At 37.6% G+C, this 23583-nt stretch overlaps 1 protein-coding gene across 1 annotated transcript; it reads left to right on the forward strand.

Annotated features, from left to right (window-relative positions):
* Window positions 1-237: 237 nt before the first annotated feature.
* On the forward strand, window positions 238-23310 carry DNAAF10 (dynein axonemal assembly factor 10). The gene is made up of 8 exons (XM_028116347.2): window positions 238-508; window positions 8803-8903; window positions 10905-11035; window positions 13840-13941; window positions 16093-16208; window positions 16917-17051; window positions 19673-19770; window positions 21774-23310. The coding sequence occupies exons 1-8, from the start codon at window positions 326-328 to the stop codon at window positions 21979-21981; spliced, it is 1074 nt and encodes a 357-aa protein (XP_027972148.1). The 5' UTR covers window positions 238-325; the 3' UTR covers window positions 21982-23310.
* Window positions 23311-23583: the final 273 nt, after the last annotated feature.

Consider the following 23583-nt stretch of genomic DNA (forward strand, 5'->3'; position numbering starts at 1 on the left):
CCTAAAATATGCCTGATTCTATGGTGCCCCTCTGGCTTCGCCACTCACAGCCGAAACAATTGCCATCTCCAATATGTGTATGTACGAAAGGCAGTAGGTAAAGACGATAAGCAAGTTTGGGCTGTCCGTGAAAAAAATCGGGCGTGACTTCAGTAGCGCATCGGGCATTATCTGAGACAACTAAATCCCACTCGCCAGGGCGACGGGGGACGACTACGGCAAGTGGGAGGGGGAAACTGTCGTTAATGTTTGGAGTTTGGTTTCTCGGTTAGTGTTTTGTCAGGCTTTGGGTGTGCTGGTTGGTGGAGGGGAGATCGGCTGGACCATGTCGGCCTTCGAGAAGCCTCAGATCATCGCCCATATCCAAAAGGGCCTCAACTACACGGTATTTGACTGTAAGTGGGTGCCCTGCAGCGCCAAATTTGTGACCATGGGCAACTTCGCACGGGGCACCGGCGTCATTCAAATGTACGAGATCCAGCACGGGGACCTAAAGCTGCTTCGGGAGGTGGGTGCCGGGCGAGACTGTCCAGTTCCAGGATCTGCCGTTGGTGAGGGGGCGAGTGAGGATTCGGGGGTGGGGGGAGTTTGCATTTGTTTTTGCCCCAGCCTTCGTCCAGCGTCCCCCCAAAAGCACAGCTCGAGCTGCGCGGAACCAGCGAAGGTGATCGCAGATTGAGGAATACTTCCGACGTAAAACGCTGTGCTTCGAGTCCTGAATTCTCTGCCCGCCAGTTCATCTGTTCCCTGCTGGCCCCTTCCTGCAGCCACCCTTGCGTTCCAGCGTGAGGGCTCTGGGAAGTGACATTAAGACTTCGTCTAAATTCGAGGTTCTTCTAGACAGTGGGCAATTGTTTGTGGAGAGTCGCTTTAATTAGGCCTTTGTTAGTAAAATGCTCTTTCATACAAGCAGAGACAAGGCAGGCACCGGGATGCCTGCACTGTAATTGGAGGAGACAACCTAACCATTATTATTTTTTAATATTTTCTTTATTTTTTCATGAGAACAGAGAGGTAGAGGCAGAGGGAGAAGCAGGCTCTCAGCGGAGCAGGGAGCCGGTTGCGGGGCTCCATCCCAGGACCCTGGGATCACCACCTGAGCCAAAGGCAGACGCTTAACGGACTGAGCCACCCAGGCGCCCCTTAACCATTTATTCTTTCAATAAGTTATTGAGTTGATTGCTTGGTATTCCCAGGCATGTGAATTACAATGTCTCCGGTCTCATAGGGTTTATTTTCTAGTGGGAGAGAGAATCCGTTAAATAATCAACCGACGATGCATAAATACAAACCGAGATGAATTCCCTAATATACTCTCACGGTTCTGTGAGAGTAAAAACAGATTTGGGATGAGTAGAAGCTAACTAGGCTAAAGTAGGAGTAGAGGAGGAGGTTTCCAGAGGAAACAGCGTCAGTGGAATCTTGGGAAGGGGGACTTTGCAAGGTTTGTAGGTCATTTAAAAGATCTACCCCTTTTTAAACTTGTGTGCCAAGATCAAGTTCACAAGTTTTGTGACGATCATTAGGGAATGACTTAGAGAATAATGATTTTTTAAAAAGATTTTATTTATTTGACAGGGAGAGAAAGAGAGAGAGCACAAGCAGGGGGAGCAGCAGAGGGAGAGGGAGAAGCAGGCTCTCAGCTGAGCAGGGAGCCTGATGCGGGGCTCGAGCCGAAGGCAGACGCTTAATGGACTGAGCCACCCAGGTGCCCTAGAGAATAATGATGTTAACTAACATTCTTACACTTGTTTTTAAAATGCGTTGATTTTGGGTGATCAGCCATAATCAAGTATTTAGGGTTGTAATAGACTACAGGGAAGGCTCCAGGGATTAAAAACTATGGCGAGAGTCTGCTTGGACGAGATAGGCATTAAACTGGTAGGTAAAGGATGAATACAGTTTGGACAGGCAAGCTTGGATGGGAAGGTATATAAGATCCCATCTCACTTTAAATTTCTGTGAGTGCCAGTTTTCTTGTTCAGTTTGTCTTTTCCAGCCAGGTACTCAGAGTTCCTAAACTTGGCTTATTCTTTTCCACCTTGCCTTCTGTTGCTCACCAGTTAGCCCACAGGCACCTGTTGCTATTTTAGGGTCTAGTTCAGATTATTTGATTTAGGAAATCCTGTCCTGATCCCCACACAAACTTCTTTACACTGCATTCCACTGGTAATTATTATTTGCTCCAGAAATACATAATTGTGTCCCATTTATCTCTAATGAGATTGTAAGCTCCTGGAGAGTAAGGACAGTGTCTATCATTAGTGTGGTTTGTAAGGTTCAGCCACTCAATAAATTACTTGTTAAAAGAATGAGTGAATGTATATCTGTAAAAGGATGTAACTTGGGAAATTTAAATATTGATTTATTGATCATTAATCAGCTGGCCTCAGGGTTTGAACAAATGGGAGACATTGGAATAGCAGACAGAAACTTATAGGTAAAGTATTAGGAACAAATACCAAATACCATCAAATTTCACCAGAGAGCATTTACCCCTTGGGACTTTTTAAAAATAAAATATAATTTGTGTACATTTCAGGAATACACTTGTTCCACAAAGTGAAATAGTGCCCTTTGTCTCTATTGGCAACCTCCTATTTCAAGATACTATGTGAAAGAAGGACCAAAGATTCTTGAAAGATGAGTCCCTTCTTCTAAAGAGCCTCCTGTCTAAAGAGAGGGTTAAACTAATGCAAAAACACTTTTAAGAACTTAGATCGAGTGTGGCTGAGATGGTGCGATGGAAAAGGCTATGGGTGTGATACAGGCTCAGTGATGCGCCACCCTTACTGTGTGTGCATCGGGATCAGCTGAGTATGTTCTGTTGCTGCTGCTGCTGCTGCTGCTGCTGCTGCTGCTGCTGTTGCTGTTGTTGTGTGTATGTGTGTTTTAAAATATTCATGCGTTGGTCCCACCTTAAGGAATTCTGATGCAGTGGGACTCTTGCATCTACACTAGAGTGAGGCTTGGGTATCAGTATTTTTAAATAAAACTTCAACTAGGTGATTCTAACAAGCACCAGTGTTGACTACCATTGGGCTAGATGAATTATTGAAATCCTTGATTCTTCATTGTGGAACCACCTCAAGTCATGTGTTCCAAAGCCCATGCATTCCAAGGTAAAAATGTGTGAAGGTTGCAAATGGGTCTTCATTGATGGCTGCCTTCTCTTGTTACCAAGGACAGATAGGGAGTGAGGGCCTTCATATACAGTTGAGTAGTTTGTTCCATCACACGCAGGGTGCAGAGTTCAAAGGAAAGCTGAAGTCTATTTCTTTCTCATCAAACTTTATAAGTGTGAGACTTCCTCATTCTATAAAGAGCAGCTTTTCTCTAATTGGCACAAAGGACTAGGGGTGGCCCTGAAAAATGGAATCATAGTTGTGGACGTTTATACTGTAAAAATTAATAATAAGCTAATAAAGTTCTGCTTTTTTAGCTCCTGTGTCACTGAGTTCACTGCTTGTTACCATTTGGTTGACTAACCCTTTTAATGTTAATTAAAGTAGTGCCAGGATGTGGAGGAGGAAATACTGACAAGCTGTACTAGACCCACCCACAGATAGAACAAGAATAGTTCTCATGGGAATTATCCATCATTGGCTTCCTTAATCATGTTCACTTATTGTAGCAAAGAGAACCAACAACTAGATCAAAAATGACCATCTATGATGTGTAATACAGCAAAAGTTATTAATATATACCAATTTTCTTTGTGGAACACATTTTGTAAAATCTTTTTAGCCAGTTTTTTTTTTCCTAGCAAGAAAAATTTAAGTAACCCCTGGATTTTTTAAATCTTTCTTTTCAAAGGTAAAATATTTAGCCAAAGGAGGGAGGGAGCCTTTTTATTAACTCTAAAAAATTGGCTTCACTCGGTGCCCCTTCTTAAAGCTATTATGATTTCCATGAATATCTTAGAGAAAACACCCCTGTTTCTATAAGTCCATTTGCCAGCAGAGCTCAGCCCTTCTCAGCAAACTGCAATCCTCACTATCATGCAGATGATAAGATGTTTATACATTTGAGTTTTTTTTTTTTAAGATTTTATTTGAGAGACAGAGAGTGCGAGCAAGAGAGTACGAGGAGGGGGAGCAGCAGAGGGAGAGGGAGAAGCAGACTTCGCACTGAGCAGGGAGCCCGATGCGGGGCTCGATCCCAGGACCCTGGGATCATGACCTGAGCCGAAGGCAGCCGCTTAACCGACTGAGCCACGGAGATGCCCCTATATTTGAGTTATTTTTTTAATGTTTTTGTATTTTGAGTTGAATTTGACTCTTGGCACAGCAGACTACTACTACCTATAAATCTCTCTCTCTTTTTTTTTTTTTGGTATAAGGAGAAAAAACAGGGAAGCATAAATACCGTATATTAACATCTTGGAAAGATATGAATGAAAGTAAAAAGCAAAGGACACAAATCTGAAAGTAGGTTCAGTTCATGACTATACCATTTTCCTCACCAGTCCATTTCAAGGTTGGAACATTTCTTTGGTACTTCTAATGACTCTCAGGTTTATAGAATGGGGTCTACATACTAAACTTGATTTAATTGATTTACATGTAGGTCTGGGGGCAGCCTAGTTTAGTATAAAGAGCTTGGAGTCTCCCTCGCTCTAGGGACCTTGAGCAAGCCCAGTCCTCTGAACCTGTTTCCTCATCTGGAAAGGAGTGTGCCAAATACTTTGCTTGCAGTTGTGTCCTAGTCTGGAAGAACATCTAGAACACGTCTGATCTATGTGTTCAATATATGGATGCTGTTTTAATCATTGCATATAAATGACACCAGAAACTATATGGTGTGTCATGTGAAAACGTGGGAGAAATGAGAATATGGACTCCAGCAATGGTTTCTTTCTCCCCAGCACTAGGAATGAGAGGTTAATAATTAAGATACTCACTTATACTTTGATTTAACAAATGTTGAGCACCTACAAGGTGTTTAACAGATGGGACAAGGCCCCATTCTCATGATACTCATTCTGGAAAGGATGGCAGTAGAGAATTGAATAAATAAAATAATTTTATTGGTAAGTGCAATAAAGAAGGTTCAACAGGGTGAGTGATAGAGATTTGGGGGTTCCACTTCAGATTGGAGGAGCAGGAAAAGCCTCTTAAAGGAGCTGACATTTAAACATTTAAATTAGGAGAAGGAAGACATGATGATCTGAGGGAAGAGCAGTTCAGGCAGTGGTAATAGTAAATGCAAATGTCCTGAGGTAGAAATGACTGTTGTGTCTGAAGAGCAAAAAAGAAAGCTGCAGATGTGGCTGGAGTGTAGTAGAGAGGAGAGAAGCAGGAAGTAAGTTCAGAGAATCAAGGCAAGATTCCAAAGAGCTTTGTACATTTTGTCTACCATGGGCGTTGGTGCCACTCCTGCGAGTCTGTGCCTCTAAATGTAGATGCATTTTATTTCATTCCATTATATTTCAATAAAGACTGACTTTCAGAATTGTGCAATGACAAATGTGGAAATACCTAGTATAGGTTCTGTTGTAAAAAGTGGTTCTCAGTTTGGTTTCTTTCCTTTTAAAGTAGGGATTCTCAGATGTGTTCAGGTGCCAGAATGTCTGAACATTGTGGTGCTGTTTTTGGAACTCCATAAAACATTGGAATAGTCAGTTCCAATTCTTCACAAAGAAGTGGTTTTCCAGTAGAAAAATCTGCCTATATTATCATACCATGGTCTTTATATTACATGAAGTAACCATACATAAATTTTTAAATCTTCATTTCCAGATTTTCTTACTGGTGTACATTTGTTAATATTTTCTAACAGGCAAGCTAAAAAAATATCCAAAAAAACACTTAAGTTTGAGAAAAACATATCCATTAGCTGTTTTAAGCTTTGTGTGTGTGTTTGTGTGTGTGTGTAAATTTATGTTGGTACCTGAATATCAGTGTGTTCCAGGAGCATAGTTTGAGATTCTCTGCTCCAAAGGGTTAAAAGGTGAAAGTTAGATAAAGAAATCACATGGGGGGAAAGTTTTTGCTTCCAAAGTTTTTATTACCAGCAGTAAAATCTTCAAAGAACTATGTGTGTACTATAGGGACTGAAAAGTAGAGGTTAGCTTTTACGGTAAAACTCTTCTGTGGCTTAGGAAGAAGAGATACCCCATCAGAGACCCAGGGTATAGTGGAATTGTGGGAAGCAAAGTGTTTTAGGTGGTAGAAGAGGAGAAAATGGGAGACCGTTTTTCCCAGGCCTCTGACAAGAATTTTCCTGGCAAGTTAAATCAATACATGATGCAACCTCCCCACAGTTAATCCCCTGAGTCCTTGGAACCATTTCCTGTCCATCCTGCTGTTTACTCAAGAGGCCCATCTTCACTCTGTGCCTCCGACTGTGGGAGCTATGACTGGTGACTTCTTGCTTGGCGCACCCAGGCCCAGTGTGAGACCAATGGAGGAACGAATTGGTGTCTATTTCATTAAGTTAGAACTCTGAATTACTTTAACCATAGAAACTGTGCCCTAATAGTGATTAAGGGCTATACCACTATTGATACATTATTTCAGTTACTTTTATTTGGGGGAAGTGGAGGGTGGGGAGCACATAAGTGATCTGTTGTTGGAAACTATTTCGTTAAATTGACAAAATTTTGATTCTTGGTGTTGCTGTGTTATAACTCTTTTATAAAGTTGGAAAAATACCTGAAATAATGAATATCAGTTTTCTGAATAACTGAACCATCTTGGACCACAATATGCATTACAAAGAAAAATAATGATTCCGTGATTTTGTGCTTCTCATCAATGTGGTCTTTTATGACCATGTTATTATCGATGACTGCTTTTGATTACTGGGCAATTCCAAGGAGGCTGTGAATGCTTTCCTATAGACCTGATTACATAGTAACTGCTAATTTTTCCAGATCCCAAACACTGAGAAAGCTCAACAGGCTGGGAGTTTCCAAAGCCCTGTACAATATAATATCTTTTGAGTCATGAAAGAAAAGTTTATTACCATTTGTGTTAAGTGAATTTTATTTTCTTTTTCTTTGAAAATTGCTATGTATACTCTATATGGAAGTGCCCAGTCAAACATTGGAAGTGTCAGGGAAATTATTTTTTAAATTATATGAACCAGTAGGAGGGATGAAGATTGGCTCAGGAACTGAGAGGTTATAAGAAGAAATCTCCTAGAAACTGGAGAGCTCTGTGGAGAGAAAAAAGAGAAAAAAGTATATCCAGAATATTGTTATGTCAAAAAAAAAAAAAAACGAAAATATATTATGGTCTTCCTTATATTAAAGCAAACCTATGTATGCTTGTAAATGTGTAGGAAAAGGTCTAGAAGGATGGGGATTACTACTGGGGAGCATCAAAGGGAAACTCACTTTTCGATGTTCAGTTTTTTGTTTGAATTTTTATAGGGAACACGTATTACTTTTGTACACACAAAATTTGCAGTTTATAAGAGATTAAATAAGAGGAATAGTTTCGGGCGCCTGGGTGGCTCAGTCGTTGGGCGTCTGCCTTCCGCTCTGGTCATGATCCCGGGGTCCTGGGATCCAGTTCCGCTTCGGGCTCCCTGATTGGCGGGGGGGCCTGCTTCTCCCTCTCTCACTCCCCCTGCTTGTGTTCCTGCTCTCGCTATCTCTGTCAGATAAATAATAAAAAAAAGAGGAATAGTTTTGCCCTGTTGAGGCCAACAGTAAATGGGAGGATATAGGGCCAGAGTATGGTGTCAGCAGGCTTCAGGTAGCAGCCTCATCTGGTTCCATGTTGCCCAGAGTTCCCAGGGTTTAAGGCAGTAGCCGACTCCAGGAGGGACTTCAGTAGCCTGGGCAGGTGGGGTCAGGGTGGGCGGGGGCAGCAGAGAAACGGGAAGCATCAGGAAGTAAAAAGAGATTGGTGGAGGCCCCACAGAGGTGTGGGAGTAGATGAGAGTAGCATAATGCATGGGCATATGTGGGAGGAGTCAGAGAGGAACTGATATTTTGATTGTAAACTCCTTGAGGGCATGGCCAGTCTCCTTCATGTTTGTATCCTATTCTGCCTAGTTCGTTGATTTGCATTTAGTAGGAACTCATTAAAAAAAAATGCTAAATGCCTGAGCTGGGCAAATATGTAAAGCTGTATGCTTGAAGCTCTTTGCCTGTGGCAGGAGGGTTATTATATGATACCATTTCTAAGGACCCTTTTGGTGATATGATCTATACATAGTTTCCATAAGCCACATTACTTAAATAGTACATCGGTGTGTGGTTGTTTTATTAATGTGATCATATGCAATACGGGGAGCAGTTGCTTTTTAAACGTCAAAATATTGGCTAATCCATACCAATAGCAGTGCCTTTGGTACTCACATGTATACAAATCTCTCTGCATTGATAAGGTCCCAGAGAGAATAGTGACATAAACATTCTCAGTTTATAGGGTTCTGCAGAGAAAACTATAAGAGACACATAAACATTTTTGTTCCTGTAGCCATCTGGAAAGAATAATATCTTCATTATGTTCTCATTTCTACTGAGGATCTTAAGAATAGCACATTAAATGCTGAAATTTTCATATTTGCAAACCAATGGAGATGGTATACTTGTCAGCATTTGAATGTCTCATTAGTGAGAGGAGAGGAAAGGCAAAATTAAAACTCATTCTCTTTGACAGTTACATACTTTTAAACTATAGGAAAGTGACTAGAGGAAATGCATGATAATTTTGATCAGAAAATGTTTTAATTGCTTTTTATTTATGTGTCTTATTTAAGTCCCATAATAGAGCCATAAATATCATGAATTATAAATAGCTGCTTATATAAATAATGTATCCTCTCTCCCTCCCTTCTGTCAAGATTGAAAAGGCCAAACCCATTAAATGTGGAACATTTGGTGCAGCATCTTTACAGCAGAGATATTTAGCTACTGGAGATTTTGCTGGAAACCTTCATATATGGTAAGATTATTTAATCAATATTAAGACATGAGGTAGGCCATTTCTTTGATAGTCGTGTTGCTCTTTCTCTGAAAGGGAGAATTCTAATTTTAAAATGTTTCTTGTTCAATTTTAACTATTTATAAAAATGCAAGAATTGTCTTTTAATACACATTTCTAGATTTCATATTCAAAATCCCTTTAAAAATACTGTTTTTCTTTAGATATTTTGAATAATGTTACCAATATTTATTTCCATACCTGCTGTTTGGTGCTAGCATTTAATATTTTATAAGTGTACATAAACGGCTCTTCCCCACACATGTGTAACACAGAAAAGTTCAATATTGTTAACATATCAAGACAACTGGCATTACAGAATGATACACTGAATTTTTATTTGTTTTAATTTTTTAATGTAAAACTCAATTCATTAAAAAATTTTTTTTAATACTTGAACTAACATCTAAGCACAACTTTTTAGGAACACATCTGTTGAGCAAATCAATATAAACCTGTTATTAATGAACAAAACCATAATTATGCCAAATGTTTGTAATTTTCATGTTCTACCTAGAGTTATTTCCTCGTATTTAAATTAAATTGCAGGGACTGATATTTCTCCTTAATTACTTTTCAAGAATATCTCTTATTTTAACTATTTAAAGTATATATAGTAATGTTCTAGAAAGAAACTATCTTCTCTGTCTCATGTTTTCTAAGGTGACCTTTCTTGATTCTCACTTAGAATCTGCTGCTTTGTAATTGAATTACTCTGACATATTTATCTTAGAATCACAATATAAAACAGAATGAAGCTATTTTAACTTCCCTTTGCTTTAACTGCTTAATACTTAAGTTCGCATCTATTAGAGTACATCAGTTCTTACATGCTATGTCATATACTTTAAAAGAAATCGGGAGAGACCAGTCTGATTGTTATTTTTAAAAATAACATATTTCAGTATAAGAATGCAAAAAATACAACTGTTGACTGTCTTTCTAATGGAGTTTCCTAGTATAGTTACAGGTATCACTGACTATCATTGTTAAGTCTTACAGTTTCATGTTACAAAAAGCAGTGTTTTAAAGTCTGTAAAAGCAGTAAAAAAGTTCTTTTAAATAGAATCTCAGCCCTGTTTAGATTTTACTAATAAATCTTGGCCTAGTAATAAGTTGGGATTACATTTCATGAATAGCTACATTAATTTTTTTTTTTAAAGTTCAGGTTATCAAAAACTGACCTGTTAAAGAGAAATGTGGTTTAGAAGCTCTATTAGAAAAAAGGGAGGCAGGATAAGGGGTATATTAACATAACCTATTTGAGCCATTCATCCCCCTGCCATCTTGGGTAGACTCAGACACTCATAGTAGCGGGTACTTTCCTGCATTCCTTTCTCTTAACTAACCTAGATTTAGACAAACTTACCTTTGTTGTGACCAGCATGATGATACACTGAAAAATATGTAACGAGAGGAAACTAGTATGGAATTTAGTGAGAAAATAATACATTGTAAAGGAAGAAATGTATACAAAGTAAACACTACTCATATTTTATCCTTCCAAAAGATCTCAAGATCAGACTACCAAGGCCTATTTTGGAAAAACATTCTGAATTACTTTGAATTTACTCTGTGTTTAAAGTAGTGATTATTAGATTTCAGGGAACCAAAGGGTCAGCAGATTTGGAGTATCCATTACATGTCGGGAGGAGCCCAGGAATCTGCATTTATTATTAAGCTTGCCTGGTAAGTCATGTGCAGAGGTCCTAGATTATCTCTGAGAATTACTAAGTGGGCTCAGGACATAGAGTTCCAAGTTGAATGATGACAGTTCTTATTGAGGGCTCGAAAGAAGCTAAAGTGGAGAGAAAATATTGGAAGTAAATGTATAAATTACCTTCATAGCAAAACCCTTATTTTTAAACAAAAATCTAAATATGGTATGCATTCTTAAATTTCAGTAGTGAACTAAATGTTTGGGACCATGGAGTAAGTAGGAAGCTGTGTTCTTTTGCCTAGGAATTTGGAATCTCCAGAGATCCCAGTATATTCCGTAAAGGGCCATAAAGAAATTATAAATACCATAGATGGTGTAGGTGGACTGGGAATTGGGGAAGGTGCACCGGAAATTGTGACTGGCAGCCGAGATGGTAAGTTAAAGTATTCTATGTATTTCAGAAAATTTTTTTCTTTAGATATATCTTTGTGCAACAATATATCTTCTGTTATGGAAATCTTCTTCATCAGCCACGACTCCCTAAATCTAACTGTACTTTTTTAATAGGCAAGTTTAATTGCATATCCCTCAATTGCCTCAGACTTTTGGGTGTTTTGAGATAGAGACATAACACTTACTATTTTAGCTTTGAGCTAGTTCAACTACTAACAACCATAGTTTCTTATGAACTTTGAAAGATTTAAAATTTCTTTACAGGTTTTTGAGGCAGCTGACAATATAAGGTGGGTGGCAGCTTTTCACATTTTGGCGGGGGAGGGACAGAGGGAAAGAGAGGGAGAATCTTTTTTTTTTTTAAGATTTATTTATTTGTCAGAGAGAGAGAGAGAGAGAGCACAAGCAGGGGGAGCAGCAGGCAGAGGGAGAAGCAGGCTCCCTGCTGAGCAAGAAGCCCGCTATGGGACTCAATCCCAGGACCCTGGGATCATGACCTGAGCCGAAGGCAGACATTTAACTGACTGAGCCACCCAGGCATCCCAAGAGAGGGAGAATCTTAAGCAGGCTCCATGCCCAGTGCAGAGCCCAACACAGGGTTCAGTCTCATGACTCTGAGATCATGACCTGAGCCGAAATCAAGACTCAGATGCTTAATTGACTCTGCCACCCAGGCACCCCTCACCTTCTTTTTTTAAAAAGCAGAATTAGTACTTGTGAAAATTGTCGTGTTGATAGCTGGTTGAACATTGAAGTTCTGTGATCCTTCCACTGAGCATTGTAGAAAGATCCAAGGGCACCAACACTACTTTTCTACCCTGTGGTGACTAACAAGGGACAGGTCTATTGGTGTTCAAAGATGTTCTGCATGACCGTAAAAGGAGTCAGAATTTGTTGCTTCATGATGGGTACATAAAAAATTTGGTACCTTAGTGGGTTTGGCTACTTTTTTTTTTTTTTTATGTTATGTTAATCACCATACATCATTAGTTTTTGATGTAGTGTTCCATGATTCATTGTTTGCGTATAACACCCAGTGCTCCACCCAGAACGTGCCCTCTTTAATACCCATCACCAGGCTAACCCATCCCCCCGCCCCCCTCCCCTCTAGAACCCTCAGTTTGTTTCTCAGAGTCCATCGTCTCTCATGGTTCGTCTCCCCCTCCGATTTCCCCCCTTCATTCTTCCTCTCCTGCTATCTTCTTTTTTTGGCTAGTTTTTAATGGCTGCTCAAGACCATGAGGAAATTGTTGTAAAAGAAAAGTGAGATATATTTCTCTAACAGTTATTCAAGTGTCTGTGTTTTAGAAATCAGTTATTCCTTTTAATCATTAAAGCATTATGAAAAATGGGAGGAAAAATAGCATTCAATCTACCACAGTAGCATAACCCTTAGCTTTGTTTTCCTTTCCAGTCTTATATACAATTTTGTATAGTTGTCAGTGTGGATATGATTTTTGTCTTTTTTTATTTTGTGTTTTGTCATATGCAAATGTTGCTGTTTCCATCATTACCATTCTAATGACTATGTAATATTATATGCTATGGATGTATCACAGGTGTCCTTAACCATGTCTTTGTTAAGCATTCAGTTTGCTTTAAGCTTTTGTTTATTGTTTTGGGAGAGTGACTTTAAAATAATGAAGGAATGAGTATCATCATGTATATAACTTTTTAGAATAAGCATATTTTGTGATTTTTAAAATTTATTGTCAGACTTTCCAAAGTACCCATGTACATTCTGAGCTACAGTAGATGAGGTGGATTTCCAGTCTACCCTACCAGCATTGATTTTCCTTTTTTCCTCTAAATTTATAGATAAAAATAGTAGTCCATTCCAATTTGTCTTAACTTCTTTCTGTATTTGTTTATCAGTTAGTTTTGCTTTGTGAATTGTCTGTTTATGTTCTTTGCTCATTTAACTATTGCAAATTTCATATGAATCTTATCAATTTGTATGAACCCTCTAGAGGGTTCACATTTGTGAGAATTTCTTTTCTCCTTAAAGTGGCCTTTTTAATGACTGACTTTATTTTATCCTTGGAGATAATCTAGTGGGATATCTCCCCTTTTCGTGAGTTTATTATCTCTTTTAAGGATTTTTTGCCCTTTTCCTGTTCTCTCTTAAGTACTTGCCTTTTAGCCATTTTATTAAATGCATTTGTATTTCTCATAGGCAGTGATGAGTTTAGTTAGTAGTCCTGCAATTTGCATTAAAAGGAGAAGCATTGAGAAGAAATATGTGTTAATTTTATTTAATATTTCCCTCATCTCTATTGCCACAGGGAAATTAAACTTAATTGTATGTGAGATAGTATTCTAAAACCCCATATAAGAAATCATAAATGTAAAAATTAGAATTTGTTCATCTGTAGAAGAAAAATGGCAATGATTATATGGGTAGTATGGAAAAAAATTAAAATGACACTGATATTATTCTAAATAAATAGTACATTAGGTTTAGGCTCAAAGAAAGACATGATCTGAATTAGTAACATTTGTGTTTCCCTTGTCAGTCATACCTTGTTGATAACTTCAGAACAGTTGTTGGCTTTTCTGTGTATCTATTAAGTTGGAAATCAAGTCCGACAGTAACATATGGGTTATATCTCTGATATTAAATACAACTTGCCCAAGTAGAAGTCAGAAATATATGAATTTTTTTTCAAGTGTTATGTTATCTATAATATGGCCATATACACAGGAAGTCATAGGAAGAGAATGCAGAAAATAAATGTCATCAATCACTATTGAATTTTGCCAACTCGCTTGTATGCACAACAGGAACTGTGAAGGTGTGGGACCCAAGACAAAAAGACGATCCTGTTGCTAATATGGAACCTGTACAAGGAGAAAACAAGAGAGACTGTTGGACTGTGGCATTTGGTAAATTATTGAAGAACCTTGCATTTGAGGTATCAGATGGTAAAAAGCACAGTGCTTTAAGAAATTCCCGATAGTCTCATTACACCGTTTTGTGGATTATTATAGTTTATTGAGGCCAATAGAGATGGTGGTTAATGTCAGCCTCCAGGGCCTAGGTTTGAATCCTCCCTTTGTTATTTCTTGGCTGAGTGAAGTGGGCAATTTACCAAGCTTCTCTGTTCCTTAGTTTCTTCATTTATAAAGTGGAACTAATAATAGAATTTACCTAATAGCATTATGAGGATTCAATGAATTAATACATGTAAAGTGCTTAGAATTGTGCTTAAATTATTAAGTGCTCAAAAATATTTGCTACTATTACATACTTCTGTTTAACTAGATAATGTTGACCTAGTTTAGAGCCAAATGCCATTAATGGAGCTAAGCAGAGTTTCAAATGCTCAAATGTGACCGCACAAATCTTACATTATGTGCTACACAGAGGATGTTTATTTTCTAGAACATAGTTATGCCATTACAGAATTATTTGTTATAATTTGATAACTTTGTTCTTCTGTTACTATACTTAAAATGAATATTGACCTTATAGGACTAACTGATGTATGCCCTAGTATCTCTTACTGAAAGCCATAATTAAAATAATTTTTGCTACTAAAGGATATGGGTCATACTTAGTTTGAAACTTGTATGTTCTTTCTTCTTTTTCTTAGTATAATCCTGTGTAGAAAACAGACATTAAAAGTGTGATTTAACAGTACATGTGAACTGTTTAACTTTCATATGTTATTTGAAAATTGCACTATTATTTAATCAGAGGAAAGTTTTAGGTTTCCAATTTAAAAAAACAAGTTCTTGTATGGGAATTACTGAGTTTGTATGTTATGAGCAATAATATATAAACTAAGCACACGTACAGTTTGGGGAGAAATTTCAGGATTTGTATTTAGAATCATCATCTAAAATTTGATATAATAATTAAAAAGTAATTACCTGTGGGTCCATTAATGCCTTTCATCTTTGATCTAAGGGACATAAGTTCAGTTTTAAATTTGGGACATTGAGTTTGAAAACCAATCCATTGATTTGACTCTTCTATGAATGTCAGGTATGTCCAGAATACTGTGGACATGCAAAGGTGAGAGAGATTCCTAGTCTCGCCTCAAGAAGCTTATAGTTTAGTAAAGAGGGCATGATATCTATATTAATTATAGTACAGGGTAGGAGTGATAAAAGGTCATAAGAGGTGTGGATGAATATAGAAGGAATCTTGAGGGAGAAATGGCTATGGAGGAAGAATATTTTGACCTCAGACCAAGTATATATAGGATTTGAACCACTGAAATTGGGAGGAAATGTCAAGTATAAGGAGTAGCCTGAAATGTGCCTAAGAAGGTATGTTGAAGCAAATAGTGGTAGGGGTAGCCTTAAAGAGGTCAGAAGTGTTTAGATAGTGTGGAGGCTGTCCAAACCTTTGGAGGTTTTTGTGAGGATGAGATGTGACCGGAGCTTTAAGAAGATCAGATTAGTGCTGTGTAATCGGGAGAGATGAGTGCCAGAGGTACTCCAGAAAACATCCTCGGATCCAAGGAGGATGAGGCGAACTATAGATTATAAACTTACTGCAGGTGCGATCATTCATACAACTAAAAATATATCATGGTGTGTTACAACTTATTTCAAATTTCCTTGCAAAGATGAGATAACACCAGACAACATTTTGCAAAATGATGAGTTTTAAAGTAGTTTCTATTCATATTCAAATGTAGTTACTGCCAAAGAAAGCAACTGAAGCATAGCTGTATTTATTCTACCAAACCTGCTATGTTTGAACTGTAATTGACTTGTTAGTCTGTGGATATGGTAGAGAAAGAACATTTGCTTTGAACTTAGACTCCAGTGAACACTTTCACTTACCCCTTCAGTAGAGAATCTCAGCAAATGAACTTTTTCTTTAAAAAACAATATTAGATAACCAATTTAATAATCTTGATGTCCTGTCAGGATTAGCAAAACGAGATTCTGCCTAGTGTGGGTTTTTTTTTTTTTTTTTTTGGTGTGATTTGGTACGAGTTGTATGTGTAGTTTTATAACATTATTTTAGCAGCCTTCAAATGAGCATTTAAAAGATCTGCAATGTATCTTGATTTCCAGGAAATGCTTATAATCAAGAGGAACGTGTTGTTTGTGCTGGCTATGACAATGGAGATATCAAACTGTTTGATCTCAGAAATATGTCATTGCGGTGGGAGACAAACATAAAAAATGGGGTAATGTACATTTGGGTTCTTTATAGTTTGAGCATGTTTTTATCCACCTCTGAACTACTTCAAAAGGAGAGCACCTCTAATGACTCATCTTGTACAGCCCTTCTGCCAATGGTTTTTAACTCTTGGGGCTGTGCAGCCCTTTGGGAACTTAATGAAAATCATGGATCCTCTCTTCAGAAAGTGAACACATATTTAGATGTGGTATGACAATCCCTGGTGAGTCACCAGCCCCTGTGGCCTATCTGTGGACCCCTGTGGGCTATGCAGTGTGATATTAAAATGAGCTAGTAAGAGGCCTTTTTTTTCTGCTAATATTAGAAAGCTTGAAATAGTAATAGCCTCCCCAAGTACTTTCAGATTTTTGGGTCCTGAGTTGTATACCTTTAGTGAAGAATGTGGTTCCTTCCTGTTTTCTAAAATCAGCTTTGATTGTACTATATAAAATAATTATGTAATAACAGTAAAAAATTATATGGCTTTCCAAATTAATCTGCCAGACAGGGGAACTCAAGATGGTTTTGTTGATCCTATGAACCAAGAAGAAATTTTTTCAGTTAAAAGTATTTGATGTATTAATTCTCAAAACATAAAATGATTAATTAATTGCTTTCACATGAGCTGATAATTTTAAAGTTGTTTTACTTAGTTTAAAAGAACCTCCTGAATAGTAATCATTAGGCCATCAATAATAAATATTTTCTATTTCAGGTATGTAGCTTGGAGTTTGACAGAAAAGACATAAGTATGAATAAGTTGGTAGCTACATCACTGGAAGGAAAGTTTCATGTTTTTGATATGAGAACACAGCATCCAACGAAAGGTTTTGCTTCTGTTTCAGAAAAGGTAAATATGAGGGAAATGTCTTTCTATGAAGAGGAATGTTCATAGCTTGTTTTAGACTAATAAATAGAATTCGTCACCAAGGTTCCTTCCAGGTCTTTATATGAAGGGAGCTATTTTTAGTATGTTCTTGTGGGAACACGACAAGTTTTTCTGTGCAGAGAGTACTCTTCCAAAGTTTATCATTTTTAGATTTATTGATTATAATAAAGGCCTCAGTTGGCTAGGAATCTTATTTTGTAGTTTAGGAACAATCACAAGACAACTAGCTAATGCTAAGAATTGGATCAACAAAACCTAGCCTAGTGTTTTCTAATAAATATATTTGTGTTAATATATAATTATATACTTTTCAAAACATATCAACATATATATCTTATGTCATTTCATCACACTTTATTTTATATTCTGGTTTGCTATATTAAGTGAAATTATTTAAAGCTTCAATCATGGGCACATAGTAGGTTCAAAAAAATTAGTCATTTACACATATATACATACTTTACCTTGTTCCAAAAGTATTTGAGGTGGCTTAGAAGGAAACATACAGTATTACAACATCAAAAATAGATGAAGAAAGCAGAGCATAGGGAAAATACTGGTTAAAAAGAGAAAAAAAAAACAAGATGATGAAGCCTGGAGTAAGGGTACTGCATAAGATTAAACTGAAACACCCTGTTGTTGGCCAGAGATGGGCTGGGAATGTGACTCTGACTTCCTTGAATGTGAAAGTAAAGATCAGTTACAGGGGCATCTGGGTGGCTCAGTTGTTAAGCGTCTGCCTTCAGCTCAGGTCATAGTCCCAGGGTCCTGGGATCAAGCCCCGCATCGAGCCCCGCATCAAGCCCTGAATCGGGCTCCCCGCTCGGCGGGAAGCCTGCTTCTCCCTCTCCCACTCCCCCTGCTTGTGTTCCTGCTCTCACTAACTCTCTCTCTCTGTCAAATAAAAAAATAAAATCTTAAAAAAAAAAAAGATCAGTTACAGATTTGTAGTTTCCATAAGATTAAAATATATGTTGCTCAGGAAAGAAAAATTTACTCTCTTGTTCTCTCTCCCTCCATTGTGGATTCAGTAGTACTTCTCAAACCTTCCTATTTTGTTTTACTTTGTTGTTACTGTTAATTATTATTATTACTGCATATAAATTGCTGTCACTGCCTGATAAACTAAATTCTTAAGGTAGCTATAAATTGCAGTATTGTTTGCCTTCATTATTTCAGAATATAGTTAAGTATCTATCAACAACCTAAAGCCCTTTATTAAATTTTCCCTTATGCAATTATAACACATTTCTCATCCAGTATATATTTTTTAAGATTTTATTATTTATCTGACAGAGAGGAGCACAAGTAGGCAGAGTGGCAGGCAGAGGGAGAGGGAGAAGCAGGCTCCCGCTGAACAGAGAGCCTGATGTGGGTCTCTATCCCAGGACCCTGGGCTCGTGACCCGAGCTGAAGGCAGATGCTTAACCAACTGAGCCACCCAGGAGCCCCTCATCCAGGTTATTTTAAGAGGTCATATCCCCCCTTGCTTTTTGTGTGTGTGTGTTTTTTTTTATCAGCTTTCAGAAGCAAAAGAGAAGTTTAAACTAGGAAACAAATTGAAATAGGTTTTAACAGCTTGAACCTATTCACTTGAGGACTCTTACACACTTAAAGGGTGTATTTTGAGATATGGGGGTTTTAATCTGCTAATGGTAATCCTTTTACAAGACTATTAAGTCAAATGCCAAGACTAATCACTCACTGAAATGTGAAGTGTCTAAGAATGATTTAGATTTAGTTGGTCTCACTGTTTCTGCAAAGCAGAATCTTTCCTCCCTCCTTCCATCTCTCCTCCCTCCTTCCCCCCCCCGTCCCCGCCTCTCTCCATCTCTCTCTCTCTCTCTCTCAAATTCCTTGCAATGAATATTACACCATTAACACTGATTTACTAGCTGTTGTTGAGGTGCTAACAAGCTGTTAACCTCTCAGTTGCCATTTTTGTCTTTTAGTTTAATGTGACTGATAAAGACCCGGGCTTATTATGACCTTAAACACCATCTATAAGCCCTTGTAGTCCTTATTTTGAAGATTAGGCAAGTCAAATGGTATAAATTAAAGATAAGGCTTTAAGTTAAAATTCATTCTGTATATGGGAACTTTTTGTAGTTCCCACTCAGTTTTCTGGGAACCTGAAACTCCTGTAAAAAATAGTCTGGTTTTTTTTTTTTTTTTAATTCAGTATCCTTTTTTCCCCTTAGGATGAAGTATATGTTTTTGCATTTTGAGTTTTTCTTCTCCCTCAGAGTAAGCTAGAGATACTTAAATGTGTAAAATCTATTTGCATAATTTATATGGTAGTATAAACTTATATGGACTTTTAATCTGATAACATTTTTTTAATCCAGTAGAACTTTGTTTCATAAAGCAATAAAGAAAAATGATGCTTTTCTTAATTTGTGATGGACTCCTATAAATCTCTGTAGCCCTTACAAAGAGATGTGCCAGAAATACTTTAATTACTTCTATAACAGTTGAAATTATAGTAGTAAAAAATTTTTTTTTACTGAGTTTCTCTTCTAAGGCAGTCTTTGTTTATCATATAAATGTAAAAACTAGTTATGTGCCTCTCGCCTCTGTAGGCTCATAAATCAACTGTGTGGCAGGTCCGACACCTGCCACAGAACCGAGAGCTCTTTCTGACAGCTGGAGGCGCCGGCAGCCTTCACCTCTGGAAGTAGTAAGTCTCTGCCTATGAACATTGCTCCTTTTTAAGTTACTGGTGGGTGGAAAGTAGGATTGGATTGAACTTTGTTGTCTTTCTTCCTCCTTTGACTCAGTTCATTTTGCTACGATTTTAAATTAAATGGTATTATCTAAGTGTTGTTTTTGTCAGCTTTTTAAAAAATTAATGTACTTATTTTACACTTAGTAAATATTAACCTTCTTTTGACACATTAAATATATTTGTCATTGTAGTTGTGTCTTCCATTTATCAGGGTAGCTTAGGAATAGTTCTTTTCATAGATGAAGATCATGGTTTTTGCTTGTTTTTTATTAATGTTGTTTGTTTTTGTTTTTTTGTTTTGTTTTTGATATGAAAAATGTGACCCAAGGCTTTTGTGAAATGTTACCATCTGGTCATTAGAACACTACCTCTAGAGAATAGGAAAAGGGTTGGAATTCTTAATTTTAGATCCTGATAATTTACTTGCCCAAGTTCAGATACCATTGTTATGAAAGAACCTGAAGAGCGCTGAGGCCCCTGATGGGTGTCCAAGAAAAGCCTGGTCATTGAGTTTGCTTTCTGTGTGCTGTGGGCAGGCTGAGCTACGGCCATAGCTGTGCCCAGAATCCCAAGTGCCCTAAGGTGGCACGTACGAGGCCAGCTGCTCATGTAAAAGGCCCGATAAAAGTTGAGAGTGAATGGTGTTTCTTTCTTCATAACTCAAGGAAAAAAGTCTAACAACACAAGCCCACAAATGAAAGATATTTCAAAAATAAAGTTTGATTAATGATGTAAAAAGAAAAACATCTTCAGCATGGCTGGGACTTTCACATTTGCAAAATACGTGTCTATTTATTAGCTCCTTTTAGAAGCTAGCAGGGAGGTTGATAAACAGGGCTACATTTGAAAAGTGTTAAGATATTTAGGCATCTAGCTGACAAAAAACCGAGAGGGAATGCATTAGATCAAGACTGTGAGTAAAAAGCAGAGGAAAAGTTCTAAGAATTCTGGGAGAATGCCCGGTAGACAGACTATTTGGTAACTTCTCTTTTCCTAGTGTCTTGCCCATTATCCTTCCCTGATTCTTCCAGCCCAGTCTGCACTCCCCGTTAGGCTCGCCTGTCTCCTTAGTTAAGCCATGCAGCAGCACATCGCTATTCTGCCTGGTTACCAAACTCCTTAGGCTGCTTCCTTGAAGAACTGCTTTCAGTTTTCTTTGTAATCCACACATGGAGTTGTATTCCATGTGATGTGCAAACACTTTTGCAGCTAGAATTTTTTTTTTTTAAGATTTTTTTTTATTTATTTGACAGAGAGACAGCGAGAGAGGGAACACAAGCAAGGGGAGTGTGAGAGGGAGAAGCAGGCTTCCCGCTGAGCAGGGAGCCCGATGTGGGACTCGATCCCAGGACCCTGGGATCATGACCTGAGCCGAAGGCAGACGCTTAACCATCTGAGCCACCCAGGCACCCTGCAGCTAGAATTTTTGATGATTGTATAAAGTGGGGTCTTGTATGTAATTAGAAATTTGAAGCTTATCTCAACATGAACTTTAATCCTTACCAGAACAGATATCTAGTCTAATCTTCAAATTGGTTTGGAGATTTGCTGTCGGAGTATTATACCAGCAAAAGAGATTTGGTTTAAGTAAAATGATATTTAGCTTTATTTCCATTTGCCAGTCTCCCTTGGTAGTAATGCAATTAATTTATAAATATTACGGAGCACACGAGAGTTCCTAGAACATCTCATGTAGTTAATTCAGAAACTGTTTTTTGAATGAATGGACCCCAACGTGCTAACTTTTTGTGTGTGTATTTGAAACACACACACACATACATTCTCTTTATTGTTGTCTCTTTATTTGTATAAAACACAACATTAGAAAGATTCTTTATTTATCAGTTGCAGTAATCAACAGAGAAGTAAAAATAGAGTTACTGGACTATATGTATATAAACACAGTGTGGAGAATGCTAAGATTTCTTTCCTTACCACTCTGGTCTTATTTGCAGCGAATACCCTATTCAGCGGTCAAAGAAAGATTCTGAGGGAGTAGAGATGGGAGTTGCGGGCTCGGTCAGCCTTCTGCAGAATGTCACCTTGTCTACCCAGCCCATTTCCAGTTTGGACTGGAGTCCAGATAAAAGGGGTCTCTGCATCTGTAGTTCATTTGATCAAATGGTAAGAGTACTGATTGTTACAAAACTCCATAAAATTTGATCCGAAGACTTAGGACTTGAAACCTTCTGGAGGAACACTCCTAGTATTTAGAACGTGCACTGGGATCCTCTGACCCTCATTGAACAAAGCTGGATATGACTGATGAAAACAGGCCCCGGATGCATACGTCCAGAGTAGCTTCTCTCTGGGTGTGAAATGCCGAGTGGCATGTTTCGGTGACCGGACTTCGAACTGGTTTGCTGCAGTGCATGGGACACCACTATCTCCAGCTCTGCTTATCTCCCCTCCATTTCTAAGAAGTTGTTACATGTCTATAATTAAACATATTTTAAATTTGCTCTTCATCCCCAGAGTTACATATTTTACCATAACACCTGGTTTAAAATAGTTCTAAAAGTACTGTGAATTAACCTTCATAAATAAACTTTGAGAGATTTCAGTATCGGTAAGTTTCTATAAAGAATATTATTTTATAAAATACCCAAATGGCATGGTCACACTTAACTGTTTTCAGCTGTACAACTCATAAAATGAAATATTACTTACCAAGTGAATATTTACAATGACCTCTTTTTACTTAAAAAATAGTCAAATTAAGACTTTTGGTTATTGACTGGTAAGTGATGTTGAGATGTATAAGATTATTGGGGTTTTCTAGTCTTATTTTTTGTCAAATCTTTTCATATATTTTATGAATAAATTTGTTTTTGAAGTCTGTGGAAGCTTTGATTCTGTTAATTTAACAGTAGTAATAATAATAGTAGTAATAAAGCCAACATTGTCACATCTTTGCTTTATAAATGCTTAATTAAGTACCTCTTCATTCACTTTGTTTCTTTAATGCTCACCAGATCTTTTGCTCAGCTCAGAGGCATTCACTTTCATTAAGCTACCCTCCCTCACTCCTCAGCTCAGGAGTCAGCCACCTAAAACATTTGTAATATGTAAGAGTCCTGTGACTTCGTGGGTTCTTGGAAAGTCACTAGTTTGGAATATTAAATTCAGGAAAGTAACCTTTTAAAAAAATCCCCAAGATGTTTTTTGCTGTGGACATAATTATGGAAGTAATAATTAAATTGAACTTAAAGCCTGTACCTGCTGGGATTTTTTTTTTTTTCAATTTTCAAAGAAAAATAAAAATTGTGAAAGTCTCTCTTAGAAAACTTGTATTTGGTGGTGTAATTAGAGAGGTTTAAGTCAAGAACAATAAATACTTCTATTTCATTAAATCTAAGATGTCGATTGTAAGATGATCTTCAACCACTGAGAATGGAAAACACTGTCCCTGAAACTCATACACACTTTTTATGACTCAGCATTTCTTTAATGTTCATTGGATGTTCTTTTAAACTTAGATATATGTTTTTCCTTGTGCATCCTTAAAAAGGGAAACATATAAAATAAATTTGATATGGTATGCCTCAGATTCTCCTGATTCAGAGTGTGATCCTTCTAAATCGCCTTTCCATGTTTTTCTTACAGTATTGTCCTTTGTACCATAAAAAATGTTGGTGACGCGGCCTTTCTTTGAAACATGCTGCTCAATTGTCTTCAGTTAATTGACACTTACTCTGCAAGTTTTGGTATACACGTGCTGGTGGTGACAACTGTCATGATTGCTGCCTGGCTTACCAAAGGACC

Source organism: Eumetopias jubatus, unplaced genomic scaffold, assembly GCF_037043125.1.
Source record: "Eumetopias jubatus isolate StellerSeaLion01/CBP00866 unplaced genomic scaffold, mEumJub1_p1.0 scaffold_9, whole genome shotgun sequence".
Classification (NCBI taxonomy): Eukaryota; Metazoa; Chordata; class Mammalia; order Carnivora; family Otariidae; genus Eumetopias; species Eumetopias jubatus.

Bases quoted from the DNA above. Each gene is read 5' to 3' on its own strand.
- DNAAF10 (XM_028116347.2), top strand. From the start codon at position 326: ATGTCGGCCTTCGAGAAGCCTCAGATCATCGCCCATATCCAAAAGGGC. The intron at 8,904-10,904 runs GTAAGATTATTT...TCTTTTGCCTAG, and splicing joins GCTGGAAACCTTCATATATG to GAATTTGGAATCTCCAGAGA. The intron at 16,209-16,916 runs GTAATGTACATT...TTTCTATTTCAG, and splicing joins AGACAAACATAAAAAATGGG to GTATGTAGCTTGGAGTTTGA.